At 40.7% G+C, this 23,295-nt stretch overlaps 1 protein-coding gene across 1 annotated transcript in view; it reads left to right on the top strand.

Moving 5' to 3' along the window:
* LOC126404200 (glucosidase 2 subunit beta-like) overlaps positions 1-23,295 on the top strand; it is a 190,452-nt gene that overhangs the window by 155,060 nt on the left and 12,097 nt on the right. Inside the window, exon 13 of the mRNA XM_050067256.1 lies at positions 6,903-6,974. Coding sequence (XP_049923213.1) covers positions 6,903-6,974 — 72 coding nt within the window. The remainder of the gene's footprint in view (positions 1-6,902; positions 6,975-23,295) is intronic.

The following is a 23,295-nucleotide window of genomic DNA, read 5'->3' as shown; positions in this document are numbered from 1 at the left end:
CAGACACACCACCGCACAAGTGTAAATGGTCAGAACTTTAACCCTTATTAAGGTTGAAATTTATGCATATTTAAGGGCAGGGCTGCTTGAGTGACAGGCTGTCTGGCATTGGAAAGAATTCGAGCTATTGGCTCCAGAACTCAAGATTTCTGTGTGAACTGAATCTGCAGTCTGATCCAGCGAAGCATGAAATACTGCCTGAGGGGCTAAGTGGTTGCATCTAAGATATTTATTCTGTAACTGTGTACCTTCAGGCCCAGAACACCTGCCAAAGATTGACACTGTGGTACCAACTTATTATGGCTAGCGTCAGAGCTGCATTGTCAGGCTGTGACAGATCGAACGTGGGGGACAGAAAGAGATGGAGCGTGGAGTTCAGGACCCGTATGGGAGGATCGCTGTTGTCACTTTATGATCTGCTGCTCATCATAGCCTTCTAATTATTGTCAAAGGTTTGATTGGTGACCCGCCAAGTTTCTCTTTCTTCCTTACCCTTTGTATCCTCCGCCCGAGTGTCCCCCTTGCTGCACGTCATCATCTGTCATATTCGCGGCCTGTTCAGTTGGTGATTCATATGCACAGCGTCACCACCAGCAGACTCTGATTCCCTCCCACTCTCTTTTGCGCACTTTTATTTCTTTTTATCCTTCTGCCTTCCCTTTTCCTCCGTCTTTGTCTTTGTTCTCCTGGCTGTTTCTTAGCCTTATATTTCCGTCGCAGCCAGTCTTTTCTCCTCAAAGCCTTTGTCACCGCCTGTCCATCTCAGCGGATATTTCCTCCTTCGTGTCACACTGTGCTCATTTGCTAAGGATAGCCAGGGACAGTTTGTATAAATGTGCCTGTTTGACCTTTCTGCTGTGTCCCATTTATGTAACGCAGACGACAGAATGTGAAGTGTCTGTCTCAGAGACAGACAGCTAATCAACCTGCACCTCCGTCTGCATATTGGGCTCGGCATTTCTAATCTCTCCTAACTTTCTTTTTTTTTTTTTTTTTTTTTTTTGCCTTTTACCCAGCAACACATTTTCTGTGTTGTCTTGCCTGCTTTTGTTTTCTCACAAGCTGCCACATGGAGGCGAGCGTCCAAGGTCAGATCGCAGTGCCCTCACTCACAAAGAGCCTAGCGTTTTGTTTTTTTGTTGTGTGTGTGTGCGTGCAGTGCTGGCGTGTCAGCAAAAGTGGGCAGGGATGGATGGCTTTGCCTTGAGGGTAAAAGAGAGGGTGATAGAGAGGGGGAAGAGATGTAAAGACATACAGAGGTACTCCCTTATGGGACTCATTTGATTGCTTTTTCACTGTGTTACCCCTTTTCCTCCCCCTCCTTCCTCTGCTCACTATACCTCTGTCTATCAGGTGCCATATGTTTCTGGGCTCAGATGAGGATGTTTGTTATTGCTGAAGTACCTGCTTTACAAACCTAATGAATCTAATGAATGTAAAGCTAATGTCAAGAGGGATTTCTGATTTATATATTTGACACACATCACATCATTTTACATTGCATTTGATTGCACTTTTAAAGCTTCTAGTTGAGAAATTCTTTAATAAATGTTCCACCAAAGCAGCGACGAGTTTCACATTCTGTTTAAACTACCACACAGCAGTTATGTAAGGTCTCAAATTATTCTTCAGGTGTGGGTGTTCTGCTAACTTGTCATGTGATGTTGGAGCTAACTGAAGGTGTTGAGTGCATCTGGAGAGGTCAAGGACAGCTGCGAAGACACCTTTAATCAGTCCTTTGCTCCTCTTATACCCTGAAGAGAGGAACAAGTCCAGGAGTCTACAAACATGCTAGCAGCTTTGTGAGGCTGTACTTGTGGCTGGCAAAGTGTTTCAATGGAAGTACTCACAATGGCAATGCTAACATGCTAACTGTTTACCAGGTATGATGCTTAGCATGTTGAAAATCTTGATCATGTGTGCTTAATCTTTACACAGCAAGTTCAGCTGGGCCTGATGGGAATGTTGTTAGTATTTAGTTTTTCCTCTTTGGATGAAGGCGTCTGATGAAATGTCAGAAGATCACCTAAGATATTACAGTTCAATTTGGGATGCAATGGCTGTGGAATTCTGGGCCAGTACTGATAACAAGGTTTAAAATAACAATTTGGGGGGCGTCGGTGGCTTAGAGGTAGAGCAGGCGCCTCATGTACAAGGCTGTTGCCGCAGCAGCCCGGGTTCGACTCCAGCCTGTGGCCCTTTGCTGCATGTCACTCCCTCTCTCTCTCCCCCTTTCACACTTGTCTGTCCTATCCACTAAAGGCTAAAAATGCCCAAAAAATATCTTTACAAAAAAACAAAAAAAACCCAATTTGGCCAAAAGCCGATACCAATACTTTTGTGTTGTTTGTTTTGTTTGGGGTATTTTTGTTCCCCTTTTGTACCAGGGAAACAAAGAAATCTTCATTATAAAGAAATAACAACACTTCTTGAATGAGCACAAATTCAATCATACACATTTATGAAACAACCTTTATTGTAGACCTGATTTACATGAAAACATCTTTTAAAAAATATGCTTCAAAAACCTTTTAACATATATATATATAACACATCATAATTCCCTCTCTAATATCTATTTTATATTGCTGAAAAAAATGGCAACAAATCTCTCCTCCAAACAGCTGTATTTATTCAAGTTTCTTACCAAAAACTAATTTTACAGGATTACATATAAACACATCAAGACAACTTTGTAATTTACCTTCACCCAGTACTTTTACTGAGTAGAGCTTGAACACATCATGATGTAACTCAATGCAACTTCTGTTCTGTTAACTAGCTCTCCTGCTTATTTCGACACAGATTGTTGCTCACAATGTGGCATTATCAGGGAAACAATGGTAGGCGTCCCCTGATGCATTGATAATAAGTTTATTTGGTCCTTTCGTCCCAAAGGTGTCCAAGGAAAGATCTCTGTTTGTCCCAAGCACATTTTCTAACATCCCCAGGATGACAAGACACCCTTAGTCTTGAGCCCTGCTTTTTAGCTTGCGCAAAACACAGACATTGATTGAATGTATGATATCTTATTTGCCAATAGGCTGATGGCCGAAACCAAGGTGAATATCGCATCAGATATTAATGTTTGGCAGATAAATCGATGCATCCCTGCAATAAATTCAATATCTGTACCAAATTCCAATGGCAAGCTAATAGCTTTTGAGAAATTTCTCTCAAAATCATACATTTGAAGCTCATGGTGGCACAGGGAGATCTCTGGAGATCAACAGAGTCATTGGGATTCATACTATGGGGACCATGTACATATGTATAAAATTTTGTGCCAATCCATTAAGTAGATGTTCAGATATTTCCTTGGGTAACTGAAAACTTATTGCAGGTGGTGCTACAGAAAACATCAGGGGATCACCAAATTCAATTAGGCTAAAATCTTCTATCATGGTATATGTAATTTTATATCATGGTAAAAGGTATGTATCACAATACAGTAATTGTTCTGTAAATTCAGTTAAGAAATAGTCTAAAATAATCATACCACACTTAAATACATTTGATTATTTTCTTCTTTTATTTGAATCTTCTATTCAAACAAATAAAAAAACTGCCTCACTTGAGAAAACACAGGTTAAAAACAAAAAATGAAAAAGTAAAACTTAAATTCTGTAAATTGGAAGCTTTAGGGTTCCTGAGAACAGTAATTTCAAGTGTTACAGGTTTTTGTATTTACAACTTTACTCTCATCATCCATGTCACATGAATCATGTTACCTTGCAAGGTAGCTGGATTTGTGAGATCATGCGAGAATCCCACCCTGATTTGCTCCCACAGTAGAAACAGTATCTCTACAGGTGGACACATTTCCACCATAGCACAGTATATACCATCATATCCTCCAACCCTAGTAGGATTTATCCTTGTTATTGAGATATTTCAGTCTGGTGGTGGACCAACCGACATTGCTGCTAGCATGACTGTGAAGTTTATAGTTTGAAAATAAACTAATAGAATAGAAATAAATAGGAAAACATCCCAGGAGGAACCTTGCTGCACAGTGTCAGATTTCTTTGAGGGGGAATGGATTCTCAATAGGCTTAGTCATGGTGAGACACATTTAATTCTACTGCGAGCTGTACTGCTTACTCTGCAGTCAAAAAAAGATGCTTCTGTTATGTTTTTTCCTTGCCCTTATACATGATGGATTGGGAAAGGGCCGTCCCCGTCGAAACATACAGTAGACATGAAAGGATAAATGCCTACAGTAAATGAATGTCTCCGAGATGAGAAGCATTTAATACAATCCACAAACACGCGCAATGAGCAAAAGAAGTCGGCAGCCAATCACTTACCTCTCTCCCACTATCCCCCTTTCTCTGATGTTCATCATTTTCTTTTCTTTCATCTTGCTTTTCTCTCATGCAGCTTTTGATCCCTCCCGCACTTCCCGGCCCACGTCTACTTAGGCTGCAGCCATCTTTCCCCCATCCACCCTGCACTTTCTCTCTCTCTCTCTCTCTTTCTCTCTCGTTGTGGTTATCTGGGCATCCCTCTGCTCTTTTTATAACAGTCAGTGTAACGGTTCAAATGTCAAGGAAAAAAGCCAGGCTGCCTTTTCCCCCTGTCGGTTTCACCATCAGGGTCTTTGATCAGTTTGTTACTGGAGCTAGTGATCGTGCCTCTACTCTCCAGCACTATCCCCAGCAAGTGCATTAGTAATGGGCTAGACTAATTGCCAACTCCTTTAGATTCCTCTTTGCCTTAGTAGGAGAGCTGTGGGTGGCGGGGTAGCTCTATGTCAATCTTCTGTCCCAGTAGGTAGCCACTAAGCCTAGACAGAGTCCCACTGTTCAATAATTCTGCTTAGTAAACCACAGCTTTGGTACTTGTCTGACCATAGTTTGCTTGTCCGCAGTGTAAGTTTTGTTTGTCATAGAGCCATAGGAAAAAGAAAAAGACATATTTACTGATTTGTCCAGCTGATCAGGTCAACAGAAAAACAACACTGAAATACTATCACCTTATAGAGTTGTTTTAGCTAATGCATTTGCAAACAGTAGTCTATTTATAACCCACTCATTGGAGTTGTTGTTGACACATAAGTCCAGTACTCACTCTCCTTCTAGCTCTGCTTTTATCTCCACCACTCCCAGGGAAATATCTGTTTTGATTTTTTTTGGGTCTGCTAAATGCTACACTATGTTCACCAGCTAGTCACTGGCTGTCTCTCTGCATTTGCTGCTGAACAATTAGCATGAAGTTGGTTTGTCAAAGCTTTTGTCCTAAAAATAAATAAATAAAAACGACCATTGAATTTGCAGACAACAACGAGCTGAACAATATAATGCTATAAAGCTCTTTAAAGTTGAGAGGCACTGCTAATCTTTGTGGATTTACCACCAGTGATGCATTTCACATTACATTTTGATCCACTCTTCATACAAAAACATTACGTTGAACAATTTCAATATACATATACATACATGGTCGCTTACATTTGGGTATTAAAGAATTATGCCCAAAGACTGAATAAAATGGATGCAGCCAACGTACATCATCCATTAGTTTGTGGACTCTTGTTTTGAAGCCTTGAGTTCTCCGTTTTGCCTGTTGCCAGTTTGGATTTTTGGAGCCAGAAGTGACCATATTTGGACCAGAGGGTGGACCTTTGGAGGAGTGAGTGGTGGATCTGACTGTGAGCTTACAGACTCTATCAGCAGACAGCCTGCCAAACCAGCCCGCCCTTCATTATGCATAAGTTTAAGCCTCAATAAAATTTAAAAGGGCGAGTTATTAAAAAAAATAAAATAAATTCCACCCCCTGTACAGTTGTTATGAATGTTGAACTTTGCTATAGAGACCAAGACCTTTTTAGCACCAGGCTGTAAACATGTTTATTTCTGCTGTAAAGTTTGGCATTTTAACATGGGTGTCTACGGGTTGACTCAGTTCAGGAGCCAACCAGTGGCCGTTCGAGGAACTGCATTTTTTGGCTCTTCCACGTTGTCTTCATTTTTGGCCCCAGAGGCTGCTGCTTGATTATACCCAAGATATGTGTTGAGTGTGACATTTTACAAATGAAAAATGTTCTCTAAAGGGCACACCAATCGTAATGTCGAGACTGTTTCTGAATTACTTTAAATATCTTTAGCAATTTTGTATTGAAATGTCTTGGTACTTTTCAGGTGGCAAAAACAACTCTGTGTGATAAACATTTTGGCAAATCTGATGTATTTATGTCAAGCTCTAGTTTTTCATCAAAGTCTGAGTAAAAGAGCAATAAACAAAACCACTTGTTATAGAGAGATCATGCTAAAGAGCTGCTACGAAGTCCCTTTTTAATGCCACCTTTGCATTTTTACACAGAACCAAACAATGGTGGCATCTATCTGCTCTAGTGTGTGATTTGTAGACAGCCAGCATCGTGAAAGCAAAAGAGGCCTGACGTGCATGACATGTAACATAACAGCATCAGCCTCTAATGTAACATATAACATACACATCAAGAGCACTTTCTAAACAATAACAATGGTATAACATGGCGATAACAATCATTAACCATCCCTGTTATATTGCAGGTAATCTCGTCCTCCTTCGGAGCTTCCGAACCTCATTGTTTTCCCAGTTTGTGGACATATTCAGCCACTGTTCTTCTTCTTGAGTTAGCTGCTAGCTGCTATCATATATTTTAAATCTCCCACAGTTGGTCACACACCCATAACATGTCAAAACGTCACAACTGTTTTGGCGCTGTTACTAACTGGTTGTTGCCCTGAAGTTGAGACAACACTGTCTCCCTTTTATACGAAATTCCTGCCTTTAAGAGGCAGTGTAACAGGAGCTAATGCATGAAAAGGACTGCTGCCAAGTAAAACCGCCATGGAATGAACCTTGTGTGCAAATTTTCTTAATGCGGACATTGTGTTTTCTTTTTCCCTCTGCAGGTACACTTATACCCTGTGTCCGTTTAATGAAGTCACTCAAAAGAGCACAGCAGGAACAGAGGTCTCATTAGGGTAAGTACCTCAATCAAGTCCTCTTTAGCCTCCATTGTTAAAATGTCAAACAATGACTAGCCTACTGTCCCAATGTAAGGGACAGGGGAAATATTATCAACGCAGTGCCTAATTTGAGGAACACCTTTTCCGAAGAGTTTTACAACATTGTGAGCACGTTGTGTGCAGTGACATTTAGAGCCTATAGCGAAACACATTCAGACTTCTAATGTGAAGGAAAAAAGGCTTCTTCTAAAACAGTTTTAGGAGTCCAGCATACATTCCCTTGTCCTTGATCTTTCGTTACGCAATAAAGCCAGAAAAGTCCAATATTTCTTATTTATACCAATTAGATAAATTCACATGACAGCATTTTTCATTTCATGAATGAGCCTGAAACAAATCCCACCACTGCACTCCAATGAAAGCTCTTTAATCATTGTTGCACTGCTCATATGAAGTTACCCTAAGACCAATATTTGCGCTATTGATTTTTTAAAATTGTTATTCAATCTCTGTTAGGCTTTATATGACCTTTAATCAATCGCTAACAGATCTCTATTATAGTTTTAATACCTTTTGATCAATGACAAACAGGGGGCGAGTTTCATATACTGCCGGGGTTGTATTTCCTCAGCCTTGAAGGGTTTCAATTTCATCTAAAGGATTACGCTCTGGCCTTTTACCATCCCCTTGGGATTGGCTGTGTTGACTGCTGGACTTTGGTGTGCATTAAAATTCCCATGTGCTATGAAAGATGCCACTCAGTCCCCATAGAAACGGACCTTTAGATGTCACAAGACATGTTCAGTTTTGTTCATCCTTTGTTCCCCAGGAGTGTCAGTGTACTGATTGAAATTGGAGCCGCTCTAAAGATTGGCAGAAACACTACCCATAGTACAACACTAACTTTCTTGTTTGTGATCTTGTTTATTTTCTACCTGCTAAGTTCAAAACAACAGCCGTCCTTTAGCTGTCGAGTTTTCTTCTATTATCACACCACACCACCTTTTCTCACCTTATCATCGCTGTAACATCTCTGTCAAACAGATCAAGAAAAAAACTTATACATCATGCTGATAGTTCCTTTATTTTATTTTTTTTACTTATTCTCTTCTTTTAATTTAAGATTTGAGGTGATAATTACGGGATGTCGCCTCGCTGTCCTTTTCCACTCTCTCATTAGCCTTAACCGTCAGTGATCCGACACTTTTATAGGGTGCAATTATAGAAACCATTCCATCGACATTGAAACCTCTCTGTGAGAAAAGCTTTTATGATTTGCTGCAACTCCTCCCCGAAGAGGAGGACTCAATTGCAGTGCTGTTTTGGTGGTAGCGGGCACATAGGCTAACCACTTGTTTTGCAAGCAGACAATGTAAAGGCACAAATGACCACAGAAAATTTGCGACAATGTGTCAAAACATTTAGTCTCCTTTGAGATGTGATGCCATTAGTCCCGACTCGTCTTCTTTTGGCAGTTGATGTGATAATTTATTAGCAATTATCCCTTTCTGCACATGTAGTTTTGCTTTCAGATGGCAAATTAATTGGAATCTAAAGCAGGGCTGAGTTGTTGTTGTTTTTTTTTTTCTTTTTGCACCGCCACCTCCCACACAACCCACTCACTTTTGGAGCGGAAAGTGCAATGCTTCACCATGTTTTTAGCGCAGGAAAGAGGAAGAACAGAATGCTAACTGTGAGTAATGTGACCCCAGCGCTTCTGCCTGCCTGTCACTCATGATGGTATGGAAGGGCAGAAGGACCAAGCGGAACCAGTGGTCAAACACGACTCATGTGAGTTGGTCACTCTGTTTGGAAGAAAATCGCTGCCAAACAGAACTCAAGGGAATGATTTCAAATATATAAAATGTATATGTTTCCCATCTGGAGATGGGAGTGATTATATAGGGCTGAATACAACAGTTGCGGATTCTTGATTTTTCATACACCTCAACACGTTCATGGAAAAATAATGCTAGTTTCTGTTTGATCACATGCAAACACCTCATTGGTATTTTCTGGGTGTAGGCCAGAGGTGCAGCACTATATGATGTACTATACTGTTTCCAGACAGTGTGTAGTGAAGGTATATGTGGAATGGTTTTGGGGAAGGAGGGGGAGGGGAGGAACATGAATCATAGCTTGCACGCTGGGAATAAAGTTCATTTTTTATCCAGACAGACCATCAGTCAGCCCTTGCAGGATATGGCTGGGCCTCCTGATATCAATCTGCATGGAGGCATCCTCCTTCTCCCCAGAGGGGGTGAGGAGGGGGAGAGGAGAGTGCTTTGATTTAAACGGCAGCATTTATCACACCTGCTCCAGCATCCTAAAGGACAACCATGTGAGAAAGTGCAGAGGGGAGCGGGAAGGAGAAACAGCATTAACATGTGTGGCCTGTCAATGAAAGCTGGAAAGTGTGACTGCGGTGGCGATGACATTGCTAACGCCTGCTTGTACCATTTCGGCTAATTTGGATTAGTTATGTTACGTTTCCGCAGTGTTAAATGGATGGTGTTGCTGCTGAATTTTGATTACGGCTCACGGCCGGCGCTCGGTTTGCGAAGTGTGTCAAGGCTCATAAAAGTTAAAATTGTTCCCTTAGCGCTAACCTTCCTTCATGCTTGGTTTTGCAGCATAGTTGGCACTACACCATTAACTTTACAAATGTTTTTAAGGAACAATAAATCAGCCTTCGAAACACTTCCTTTTGTAACTGCTTGCTCTTATATTGCGGCCACACATACAGCCATAAAGATTTCATAAGGCACAGCATTCATACTGTATGCTCCCAATTATCTGTAAATGTAGATATTATACAACTCATATTCACCTCCTGAATTCCAATGTCTCCTTTTTCCATTTAGCTTTTCTGCCTTACGGTCTCAGCAGCTCAACCGCTTCCTGAAATGGCCATTGTAACAATAACATCAGCCATGATAATGATAATAGAGTAGAAGAAAATGCTTGCATTGCGACAAACACCATCCCACTGTGACAGCGTCGTCCATCTTCATAATGTCCCCTCTACCCACTCGCACCCAGGGCAGACGTGGTGGGTACAATGACGGAACAGCGGGGTTTAGCTAAATGCAGTCCACCTGAAAAGATGAATAAATACACACATATGTAATTCACTGGTGTGCAGAAGCATATAGGGATTGCTGTTTGTTACCATCTTGTGCTTATGTATGAGCTTACATAACACAGCACTTAACACTTCATTTGAGGAAAAACAACACACACACACACACACACACACACACACACACACTGTACATGCAAACAGAACATTGATCTCCTTTTGTCACCAGCATGTCACAGTCATTTCCCACAAGCCTCTGTGGTATTGATGTGTTTCTCTGCAATATCACAGCTGCAGCGTGTGTGCTAATAGTGATAGTAAATAATGATTTGTTGAAGCTAATAATGTTTGTTGACTGTCGCAGGTTTCATTTCAACCCGGTGGTCACCTCCAAAGCCACTCTTTCTGGTATTGTTGCGCAAATATTCCTTTAAGTGTTTTTCAGATACACCCAGTGAGGGTCTTCTTGAGACCACTGCTGCTCTTTGCCATTGGAATTTTGTTGTGTTCCACGTATGATCATGATAGTATGATCACTTTTTCCCTCCTTACCTGTTAATTCATCGTTGTAGTTTATGACTGTCAGCGCCCAATCCGTCGCAACTGCCTGATCGGTGATGCACATGTCCAACTGTTGACAGAGATGAGAGGGAACCAACGTCGCATCCAGAATGATATTGATTAAAACTTTTTTTTAAATACATTTTAACATCTTAATTTCCAGGAAATTAAAAAAGGGCCATTGACCAAGATTGATTTTTACAATGGGTCTGGCTTGTGTGCTCAGGAAGTTGCTGACTTCTCTGTGTTTCGCCACTTGGGCAATGGCAGTACTTGATATAATGTAATGAATATGTGCTTGAACATCAACATGAGTGCTTTATTTTTTAAGCAAAGTGTTCTGGAAAATAGGAAACAAGGCTCAAATTGCAGCACATAGTGTAACTCACTGTGTGCGTGTACTAGCGCGGGGATAGAAACACTTCAGAATTTGCCCGAAAATCCTCCAGTTTATAAGATTTCTCCCAACACTCTGTAATACCTAAAGGACAAAATAGGTTGATTGTCACTCACTTCCAAAATGACATGTTACTGTCTTAACTGTTGCAGTGTTACAGCTGAAATAACCGGGGAACTGATGCAACATGTCACATGCGTGGAGTGGAGCAGGGTTTTTTTTACCTGCTACACAGACTCCATCTCTTGTAGCTTGTGGTTGCTGCCAGCTTTACTGTGTGGATATTGAGTTTTGCCAAGTGATAATGCAGTTGTTTATGCAAGGTTTGAAAGCGTGGGCTATATTAACTGGTACTGAATTAATTAAATGTATCGTTTTAACAACAGGATGCATTGATTTGATAGATATTTTTCAATCTGAAAGAACACGTAATGTTGCTCTGCTGCTTTGCATTGCCTCTAGTACAGTTAGGTTGGGCTGCCCCTGACTAAGAATTTTCCTGGTCGACCAATAGTCTTTCATTAGTCGACTAGTCCCTCACATTTTTACGATATTATATTTTCGGGCAGGGCAGCACAATGGTTTGAGTTGAAGGTGTGAGAAAGAATGGTCTCAGTAACATTCTTAACACTGTGCTACATTACAGAGAAACACAAAACCGTACTAATGAACCTTCATTAATATAGGCCTATATTTTATCTACAAGTGCACGTCACGCACTGAGCGAGCTGCCTATTAATGACGCTGTCGGCGAAGCAGTAATGATTGTGCTAAGTGGCTAATGGGCATGTAGCTACTGACATGTTTCAGATGATACGTCATGTTTGTAGTCGACCAATGAAGATGAGTTTACATATCACCTTGGGTTCGTCCTTCACCTTCTCAAAATGATCCCACACTTTGGATTTCCTGCCCGACATGTTATTAACTAGCCTGTGGAATAATCGCAGGAACCAGCCCTGGAAATTAACGTGACTCCTGTCTGACTTCTGAGCGTGGCCATTTCCTGTGTCTGTCCTTTCAAATTAAATCCCCATGTGGTCCAGTCATATAGGTTTTTGTATACTTTGACAAGACGCAGCCAATAAAATCTTGTCAATTAATGACCTTTCTGGCTGACTAACATTTGGTCGACTAGAAAAAAAATGTCATAGTTTGGTTTTAATAAGTACTTACTAAGTAAGAAAGTAATAAGTACTACTTTTTATAAAAAACGTAACATCCCATATGTCACATCACATATACCACTAGTGTATTATGCTGTGCGTACTAGCATATGCCTACATTGTTATTAAAAGAAGTCACCATTGTCTTTGCGCCACAGGTGAAAGTCCTGTGCTTGTTTGACCCATTAACCACCCCTACTGCCCACCTTATAGGACCTTCCATAGTCATACAATAATAACAGTTATTTGACTTATAACATTAATAACACTTCCTCCTACGCTCCCATAATAAGTATTACAGCAACTAGTGGGTGGTGCAGTTTGCAATAAATGCAAGTATGGGTTGTAATAAGATGCTTGTGCTGTCGAACAAAATTTGTTTTGTTATTTAGACAAATATAACATTGCTGCCTCACTGTATTCATGGCAACAGTATACCTCCTGTTTCTTTAAAAGTTTATCTGCTAATACTCATATCCTATACCCCAGCAGACTGTATCCAGAAGTTGTTAAAACATATTTTTATAAAGTCTTAGTCAATTACTTTCTAAATTATACACATTGTTTTTTCCAGAGTTGATGATGAAAGTCGCTAACCAGGGAAACATTAGTTCCCTTCTCACCTCTGTTGAGATTTGTTTGTGCGTAACACTGATTGGGCAGCCAGGACAGATTGGGCACAGACAATGACTAATGCATTTGCAGTCCAGACAGCAACTTTCTGGGGTCTTTGACATATGCATGTTGCCTTGAAAAAGAGGAGACGATTGGAATTTTGGTAAATAGTTTTTAGTTCTCTTGCTGAGAGTGAGATGAGAATATTTAAACCACTCTCATGTGTATGCTTTAAGTATGCCACTAGTACCGTGTGGTTAGCTTAGCTTAGCATTAAGAAAAAAAAGCTCACTGATTAGTTTCATCTTGTTTTTTTTTTCATCCTTTAAAAAAAGACGATTTGTGGTTTTACAAGGAGTTATGTGTCACACTATTTGTTGGCCTGGAGCAGTGACTTCCAGTGTTTTTGCTAATCTAATCTCAGGGATCAACCTCCTGGCCCCTGCTCTATATTTAATCTTCTTGTCTGTGTGCAAGAAAATTAAGAATTAGCATATTTCCCATAATGCTTAACTATTCTTTTAAAGCAGTTACTATCACGCCTCTTAGAGCTGACACCCTGTTCATTTGTTTTCCTCTTAATGTGACTCAATCTTAGGGCTCTCTCTTACATTGTCATTGCTGCCTAAATTTCTGGGCATAATTTTGCTTTACGCTTGCCAAGTGAAACATCGTACAGTCAGGTAAAACTAAAGGACGGACAACTTTGTGTGTGTAAAGAATCCAAACTGAAGGATAAATAAAAACTTCATGTTAGTGTTTGTGTTGACATGATAGAGCAGACATCTACTGGTGTTAATTATGGTGGCCACAACCTCTCTAAAATGGACTATTACAATGTGACAAGGTTCCTGATGCTTCACCATGCTACCTACAACGCATTAATTATGTTTAGTAATCAAAGTTGCTCATGGGTTAAAAGTCTAGGCTGAAAAACGAAAGGCTTTAATATAAAAGCAGCATTAAACATAGAGCAGAGCAGAGAAAAGTGTGACAGCCTTTTCTTGTTTTCAGAAATAAAAGTGAAACAATAACACCGTAATAATAAACCACAGGAACATAATTGAATGCAGTAACATTATACCACTGTTGTGAAAATGATGACAAAGCACAGAACGCAGTATAGTGTAGTTCCAAATTCTCCCTGGCAGAAACACGGAGTGCGGTGTCAACTACAAACAAGAAACAGTTTCATACTGAAGCCATACAGTCAAGTATATCACACAAGACACCAGCAGCAGTGTTTTTTTTTTTTTTTTTTTAAGCAGGGAGCACCCACTATATAACGCAATTTTAATTTCTCTTAAATGTCTCTAATGGCTTAAATACACGCAGCACCACAGCTCACTATCATTCTGAGCCATTTAGGTTTTTAAAAACACAAGTCCCCAGGAAGAACATTGTCAACATCCAGTAATTAGCTTAGCGCTCAAACCATTTCCTGCTAACAACCACAACAACTATGAAAAACAACTCTTTATAGTATGCCCCCACAACAGCGCCTGGCCATAATCACCTTTCACCATGAGTAGAAGTGCATTTGAAATATTTATGTGGCCCCTTTCGGAGTTAGCTTAGGATAAACACATGGAAAAAGCTCCAGCTGCAATGATATGGAGCAGCTCAAAAAACAAGGAGTTTGAACTTAGAGACCTTCATTCTGTGTTTTTTTAACAGGAAGATTTTAATGTATGCTCTCATGAAGGCCAGTAAAGCAGGGAAATGCAGATAAATTAAAAAATAATTGAATCTATAGACCGTATGAATAAGCCGCCAGACAAAACAAATATATAAAAGATGCAACGCTGTAAGAATAACAGCATTTCCATGCTAAGATGAAGCATATTTTCCTCCAGACGCAGGAAGTTGGATGATTCAAATGGAGCTGTAGACGAGGAACGGATCAGTTGAAGGGTCATCCAATGAGTTTTTGTTTCAGGACTCCAGGGAAATCAGTCGGCCACGCACTTAGGGTCACGGGGGCGGCGCGTGTTGCCCCGCAAAGTTCAAGGAGCTAGGCCTTCCATTGTGCTGGGGTCAAACTGCTCTGCACTCGTGATCATGGAGAGCACACAGGGAGAGAGAGAAAAAGCAGTGCTGAAATTGTGCAGGGTCCCGTCGAGCAGCACGCTGCGTTTGACAGTCCAGGCTTGGAATACGCCCATCAGCCAAAGCTGAAAACAGGACAGACAGAGACAGGAATAATAAGTCTTCGACGCTGCTGGGCGTATATGAATATATACAAACCATAAAAGAACAGTGGAAGACAAAGGGAAGAAGATGTATGACTCAGATTGTACGCTTTTGAAACAGAAAAAAAATATATCTAAGGAAGTTTATAAATGTTCTGTAGATGACTCTTATGACTGAAGCAGATGCATGGGCTGCAGAGGTAGGCACAGATGGTGCTACTGTGTTACCGAGTCATGGGAAAAAGAAAAAGGGTATTGTGAAACAAAAAAAAAAGGCTATTAGCGTTGTCAGTTACTCCTGCAGGTTCATATCGCTCAGTATTCAAACCCACAGGTCTCCCTTGAACTGCTTTATTGAACAGTAGATTTTCAAACAGAAAACAGTGGAGAAGTGAGGTAGCCTAGCAACATTGAAACCACAGTGAATGACTGTGTATGCCCACTGCAAAGGAGCCAGGCAGTTGAAATGACAGCGCAGAGCAACCCCAGAGAGAGTGGGATGTGCTGGCCACCGTGGAAAATACAAATAGGTTGGCTGTTTGTAGCAGTGCACTGTAGACATACGCATGCTGTTTACAGATCTGCCTTTTTTGAGCTACATGCAGGCATAGCATACCAGCGTTTTCCCACACCGACTGCCAGGCTCACTTTAAAACCAGTGCTAGTGACCCTATATTGTTTTGCCACTGTGCTGTTCTTGTAGCGCTCTAAATAAAAGATCTCCAGGATGTAACTGAGAAACAATCCCCAGGTGCTGAGAGAAAGAGGTCCAGCGATGTGAATGCCCCGAGGCTGTCAAAGTCCTCTGAGGGGCCTAAGCTTGAATGATCCAGCTGAGCAAATTTATTGGCGCACGCCTAAGAGAGGAGGCTCTACTCTGTGGCCATGGTAATATGGAAATATATTCATTTGATAAATAACAGTCAATTTCTCATGAGAGTAGCTGAGAAGCCTAACATCTTTTTTAAAAGTATAAAGGGAGAGAAGTTCTGATGGAGAATATATCACGTCCCTTCTCCTTTTAAGATTAATTACTGTTCACTTGCAGTTTTCATGTATAAATAGGAGAAAAGCACTGTGGCTAATTATCTCGATAGGTGGCCATTTTTATTGCACAGCAATCGCGAGGGAGCTGTAAGATTATTACTGTAAAACTACTCGAACGCAAGCAGGTTACAAATGAGCACAAAGAAATTGCACATCCTCCTGAGACTGAATCAGGGAGTGACACACTTCAACACCTCTTGACAAAATGGCCTCACTTAGGGGGGACAGTTGTGGGCTAAAAATACAATCTGAATATTTCCTGGCATTTTGACAATCTTGATATTTGACGATGTTTTTCAGCTTCCACTAACTCTGTGTGATGTGTGAGTCAGCAAACAGGGCCGGGTGAATAGTAAGAACAGCAACGTTGGAGCAACAAAAGTCAGAGTGGCAGCATACTTGATAATGCTACATGGTGATCCACAGGTATGCTGATTAACTGCATACAATGTGATATTGTCAAGCTGATTTAATTTGATGTAATACTGGTTACAGTAGGACAGAGATGATGGGTATTTTACAAACTGAGTCATAACTGTGGCCTCTATTTACTTTGCCTCAGACATCTCAATTGCTGAGCTGGTAAGGCTATATCAAGAGAGCAAAATCTAGAACAATGTGTAGGATCCATACTAAAAATGGACGTATGGACAAAAGCCAAAAATGGTGCGCCAAAAAATATTCAACAATTTCTACAATCAGGCGTCATCAGTTTCCCGTCTCCAATATGTTCGTAAGCGCGGGTCAAAGTTTCTCCCATCAAGTCAGTTTTATACATCAAACTTTGCGTGGTAAGTGGCGTACACCTCTTTCCGGCCTTGTCTTGTGCGTATGCAATGTTAATAAATGAGACTCCTGGTGTCACTTTTATCCGCTAGCTAGCTCCTACCCGATCCGGCAGATGAGTGTAGAGTGGCCAAGGCTAACGTTAGCTAACCAGTGGAGACCCTAGGGTGGGCAGTAGGGCTGTGCGATATGACGATATATATCGCGTGACGAGAGAAAAATGTCTATCATTTCATATTTTGCTCTATCGTTTATATCGTTGTGACGCAAATTTCACTTTTTACGGTAAAATTTTTCGTCATTTGGAGTACAGCCTCAGTGTTGAGTGGAGGTGTGTGGGCGTGTTTGTGCTTTAGAACATAACCGCTATGAACAATCAGAACAAAACTTTTTATTCATTGGATTAAAATGTGCTATATCGGGATAGGTATCGTTACTGGGATATGAAATGACCTATATCGGAATATGAGATTTTGGTCATATTGCCCAGCCCTAGTAGGCAGTGGGCAGTATGTTTCTGCATGTTAATGCAGCCAGCCGACTGTCTGTCAAGACAGACAAAAGAAAATAGAATAAAAGGCAAGACATTTACATCACAAATAAAAAAAATTAACCACTTCTAAATGGATATCGCTTTGAAATTTTGCGCTAAAGCTCATTGTGTCAGTGGAGCGCAGGACTAAAAGGAAAGGCCTCTTGTATTTCAAGTCATTTTGCATTTTGTTTATAAAAAATAACCAGATAATAGCTTGTTAACGGGTGTTGGTTAATTTTGCGGCTATTAAAAGCAAAATGAACTGAAACCCTGGTCCCTGGTCGGGACCTGAACGTCAGATTCTGGTGTCACAGTACTGCAAATCCAGCTCAGCATGTAAATGTAATGTTTCATTAACTCAAAAAACGTCTCTGAACATAGTCCAGGCAACACTGACTTCGTCACCTCAATATAATTACAAAATCAATTTAGTAATATACAAATGTAATTTCTTGCTATATCAATAACAACGACCTGATCTCTGTATCTGTGTGTGCGTGTGTGTGTGTGTGTGTGTGTGTGGGTGTGAGTGTGATATCATGCCTTTATGCACATGACAATGTCTAATTTAATGTTTATTTAGGGAAGTCCTCTTGTCAAGCCCCTTGAGGGTTTTTTGGACCTCCTTGCATGTTCCCATTGTTTTTTTTTTGTTTTTTTTCCTAAAAAGAAGTTCTTATATCACCGACTGTAAATTGTTTTAATGGTAATTGTATTACTGATTGTCAGTTTTTTTATGGTAATTGTAATGTTGACTTTTTTTTTTTTTTTTTTTTTTAATACGTGCTAAATAAACAAACAAACAAACAAACAACTAGGAGACAGAATGGTGACCAATGTTATAACACAGTCTCTAGTTGCTACTAACTGTTTGAGTATGCCAAATAAAAACATTTGGAACAACCACTTTTACATTTTTGTAACCCTCTTTTTGGATTAACCACCTAAATCAAATCAAATATGGACTTTTTGATTGCTGTCAATTTTTTTGAAAGTGATTATAATGATGAAAGAGACAAAAGTCTTACTGATACACATTCAACATTTTCATACCCATGTAAGTTTTCATAGTATGAGCAGTTCATGAAAGTTTAACATAGTGCTCGTGTTCTCAAATATACATTATCTTGCTATTCGGGTTACATTTTTAATCAAACTGTCATGTAGCAAACAAGCACGTCACATTTCCATGCATATTCCTTTTTAGTAAAATAACTTATGGCTGTGTTTGTTGCTATACTCTCCGCTGCTTTGCGTTTTTGAATGTGCCCACTTAATATGTGGAGTGATGCTCCCTTTCATGTGCTCATATCAAAGCCTGTCTCGTCCCTTAATTGTTTTGATAGGCATTTGGAGGGGAAAAAAGGGTTGATTTTATTATTTAATATTTTTATCTGATCTTATCTTATCTAAGCCGTAATGATTTAACCTACAGAGTAGTGACAGTTCCACTGGAACAAGTGCATAATTATACATTTAAGTGTTCTACTTAATGCGCTCATTTTCAAGCTGTCAAGGTCATTCGCTGGAGTGCCATTAGTGAAGAGAGGGGCCCTCTTTACCTGGGAACATGGCAGCCGCTTAATGCCCAATGCTCAAGAGGAGCATGCCACAGTACACCACTGCAGCCAGTGACAGCCATAGATTCATTTATATAACACACTCACTGATACAGGAAGTCTAATGCCTATATTTGTGTTGCTAAGGTGTTTATGGTAGCCTATACAGCCCCTGAACCTCACAGCCAACACTTTATACGGCAATCAAGGCGAAGGGGTAATGACTCTTGTGTGTCTGAGGAGAGGGTTAAAGTGGTCGGGAGTGGAGGGTGGGGGGAGGCTGACACTGTGAACCCCTGATGGCCTTTCTGCTGGGTCGCCATGGCAACATCTAGCCCAGTCGTTAATGAGGCACAAGTGAGCTGTTAACAGAATACTGATTTTGGTTTGACATCAGCCCTGATTCATATCTGTCAGGAGGTGTTGATATGCACCCTGAGTTTGTTTTATAACCGCACATAAAATGGCCTCCGTGTTCTGTTTATGCAGTGAATGCAAAACAAAATGTGCCACGGATGTTACTCACTGATTTAGAGTAATTATGTGGGTCAGCACGCTATACATAAGAAAACCAGCCAAAAAACATCCAGTTTGCCGGCTGCAATTTAAATAATTGACCTGTTGGAGATTTATTTATATCTCCACATTAGGTATTATAATATATTTCAATCCTGTACTGCACCCCACAATTCAGAAAATGCCCTCTTTGTATATCAGTCATTTGAAATGAAGTGAAAGCGAAGCCCTGACTGAGCATGTGCCCTTCACATGTTCCTATGCGTATGAATTATTTATGGAGGTGCTGGGCACAATTGGTGGTAGGAGGGTGAGAGGAGCATCAGTGACTGGCACAGTAATGACAGTGTCTGGGCTCATCTCAAAACGCCGCACTCTGATTGGTGACCTTACAGGAGTGGCAGAGGTTAGCGATGCCTGGCACTGCTTGGCTATGAGAGCGCTGCTTCACCGAATCCAAATTAAGCAGCGGCTCTCAAATTGCTCTCTCTCCTGCCTGTGCAGCGCGGCGTCTCGTGCTGTAAATGATTAGCGCATTAACAGCATGGTGAGGGGACTAACTTGCTGCTCCAGACCCCTTGTTAAAGCAGTGAAAAGCATAGCTGTGAGGTATAATTCATTGCAGTGGCAGCTAATGAGTGGATGCTACAGTGGGAAGGTGACGGTAATAAGCACAGACTTAACACCATCTGAACACAGGTTAGGATTCAGGATGAGGAGCTGGTTGTTAGGGAAGTATTTACAACTAATGTGATGCTGAGTTGGCACATCCGATCGTTGACAGTTTCTGCAAATGAATGGAGTGTGTTTGAAGGACCCAGCTTGATGTTGACGTTCTCTAATAACAGAAACTGATGCGAGATACCTCTAGAGCTGAAATGTTTCAGTGCCATACCTAACAGCCTGTTTTTCATACCTGACATTGAGGAATAATTTTTTTCAGTGTGTTTCTCCGTTTGCTTTTAATTTAAGTTTCCAATTAGCGCTGAACTGTAGAAATTCAAAATAAAGCTGTCTGTGATGTGTTTTCTGGCTGCCAGTTAATTCAGAATGCGTTTACACAAATTGATCCTGCATTAAAATACCTGCCAGTAGAATTGAAAATATTAAAATACAAAATAAGATACACCATAGAATGACCAAAATTCTGATTTAAAATGAGCAAAGATTAACCAAGCAGTCAGTGGTTGTTTTCAGTACATGGCAGTTACTTGACACCATGGAAACTTTTCGGTCAATGTGTCATAAAGTAAAGTAACACAACGTGTAGCTCAGCGTGTGATGTAACCAGTGACATGGGAGGGAATCCGCGGCTAGTCAGACGGCGATTTTCTCGTAAATCGGCCCATTCTTCACCGTCCCCGTCAACTGACGGTTAATAGCCTTTTCCTTTGCGAGGACAAGGTCGGCGTGCTATTCCTTGTCTCCCCAGTTGCTCATCTTTACAGTATCTGTCAGGTTTGTGTTTCCCTCTTGCTACTAGCTGCTCGCTAATTCCTGCTATCAGCTGTTTCCTGTTTATCCACCGCCAGTGGCTCGCACATGCGGCTCCCACAAGTCTTCAACAGCCCCTCCCGTGGCAGAAGGCCGCCTCGGTCTTTTTAAACTTAAAGGGTTCCGCCAATATGACTACCCTACGAGGTGGAAAATTGGGCGCCTCTGTGTGTCTAAATGCTCGCAGCTGGCCAGCAAATCGGCCCAATATTCACCAAAAATCTGGTAGTGTAAAAGGAGCTCAAGATTCTCTTGCTATTTTGCCTATTCCTCATCTTAACTGTCTTCAGAAACATATTTTAGTGCACTGTTGTAATATGAGAATTTGTGAACAGGAAGTGGCATCGCATTGTATCCTGTGGAAAAACGGCCAAGCTCAGCCTTGCAGCAAATTTTTCCCAGTGGCCACTTGCAGTATTGCAGCCTAAAAAGCATTTTCCCCATAGGTCATCATTATAAAAGAGACGTCCGTACAACTGCTGATAGGACACCTTGAACTGTAACCAAGGTCAATTATCTTTCTTTCTGTCTTGAATTTTGGATCCATGGAGGTTTTACCTTTGTGAAACTTTCCTGGAGCTGAGAAAAACAAGTTAAAAATCTGTAACATCATCACAGTGTAAAGTCTATGAGCCGAGCTGGAACTGGTGGGCCAGGCCAGCAGGAGAAACACTACTGTGTATATTCAGAGTGTTCGGTGCTGCACAGTGCATTCTGGTAGTTGTAGGTTTTCTGTATTGTAAAACACAGGCTGAAAAAACTGAGATGAACCAAGAGTCTGTTTCTGTGTTGCCTATTTCTCACCATAAATGTTTTCAGAAATATATTTTAACTTACTGTTTAACTGTAATATGAGATTGTTTGTAACCAGCTGGCAGCCATATTGTTTCCTGTTAAAACAGACAAGCTTGCACTACATTCTTTGCGTCGCCCATCTTTGGTAGTGTTTATTAATCTGCGGTGGCACAATGCATTCAGGTAGTTGTGGGTTTTCTACCTCTTGAGTAAAAGCAAATACCACAGCCATTTTCTTTTGTTTTCTCTGGTCACGTAGCACCAACTTCAAAAGTATTTGCATCTTTCTACTGCATAGACAGCCCAGTTTAATGTGAAATACTTCTTTAAATACCCAGTCCTACATGCCTCACTGTATATACACTTTGCTTGTAAAAGCACATGTTGTAAAAATGTAAATATAATTCCTTTACATGCAGTACACATGTATGCAAACATGATTCATGCATGAATATGTGCAAGCAGCTCCTGTGCATGACAGACATAATGTTCAGTAGAGTTTATATCGCCTTTCTAATGTCTACAATCATACAGACAAAGCACTGGAGGCAGATGGGCAAATTTATATTCAGTTTTCTTGAGGAAACCACAGATATACCAAATGGGACCACCATTGTGTTTTTTCCCCCCTGTGGTTTTGTTCATTCAGTGTCTCTCCAGTGAAGGCTGAGGGTCTCAAAACACAACACAGAAATACACAAACGCACATCAAGGCATGCACAAATACACCTTTGGCCCAGATTTGTCTCCCGCCCCTCACTATCTGCGGGGTGTTTAAACACCAGAGTGGAGTTGTCTAAATGATAATTGCTTCTGAAAGGTTGATTTGTGGCTATATCAGAGGGGGTAACTCTCCTCTCAGTGTTGAGCGAGATTAGCCGTGGATCTTCGGGATTTATCACTCGAGGCATACGGATTAATGCTGCGATGAAGTTTAAAACAGAATCACTGGCGACCGCATCGTTTTAAAGAAATAAGAGGAGCTTATATCAGCTCAAGCCATTATCAGAAGAAGAAAAGGAGAAGCTAATCAGCTTTTTAATGCTAATTATTCCTAATGAGGATTAGATTATAAAACAAAATCAGTAAAACAATATGAGTAGTCCGAGACCAATTTTGTCATGACAGTTACAAAAACTATTTCACGTGTTCTCTGATATAGTATGTTCTTCAGATCTGTATATAGTCTTGCAGTAAACTTAGCTCTGAAGGTATCAAGGAGGTGAAACTGCAATTTTAATGGTCTCTTCGTGGGTACTGGATGTAATTAAATCACAACTCCATCTGCTATTCTGTGTGTCAATAGAAATCACACCTTAGTGATTCAGAGAGAAAATTAAATGAGATTGACTCCCTAATGTGTGCGGTTAGAGGCGTGTCTGAGTTCTCCGAGGCCCACTATCTCACCCACAATGCAAAGCAAATGTATGGATAATAGGTTTAGCTGCCTAGATATGCCGCTATTACAGGTTTATCTGTGATGGAAGGTGCATTTTATGGCATTAGAGGAGGCCAGACAATGATTGAATTATAACCCAGATATCTGTAAATAAGATTCTCCAGGTTTTAAGCCTTAAAAGGAGCATGTGTT

Source organism: Epinephelus moara, chromosome 17 (genome assembly GCF_006386435.1).
Source record: "Epinephelus moara isolate mb chromosome 17, YSFRI_EMoa_1.0, whole genome shotgun sequence".
Classification (NCBI taxonomy): domain Eukaryota; kingdom Metazoa; phylum Chordata; class Actinopteri; order Perciformes; family Serranidae; genus Epinephelus; species Epinephelus moara.
This window is presented reverse-complemented; position numbering and strand designations above follow the sequence as displayed.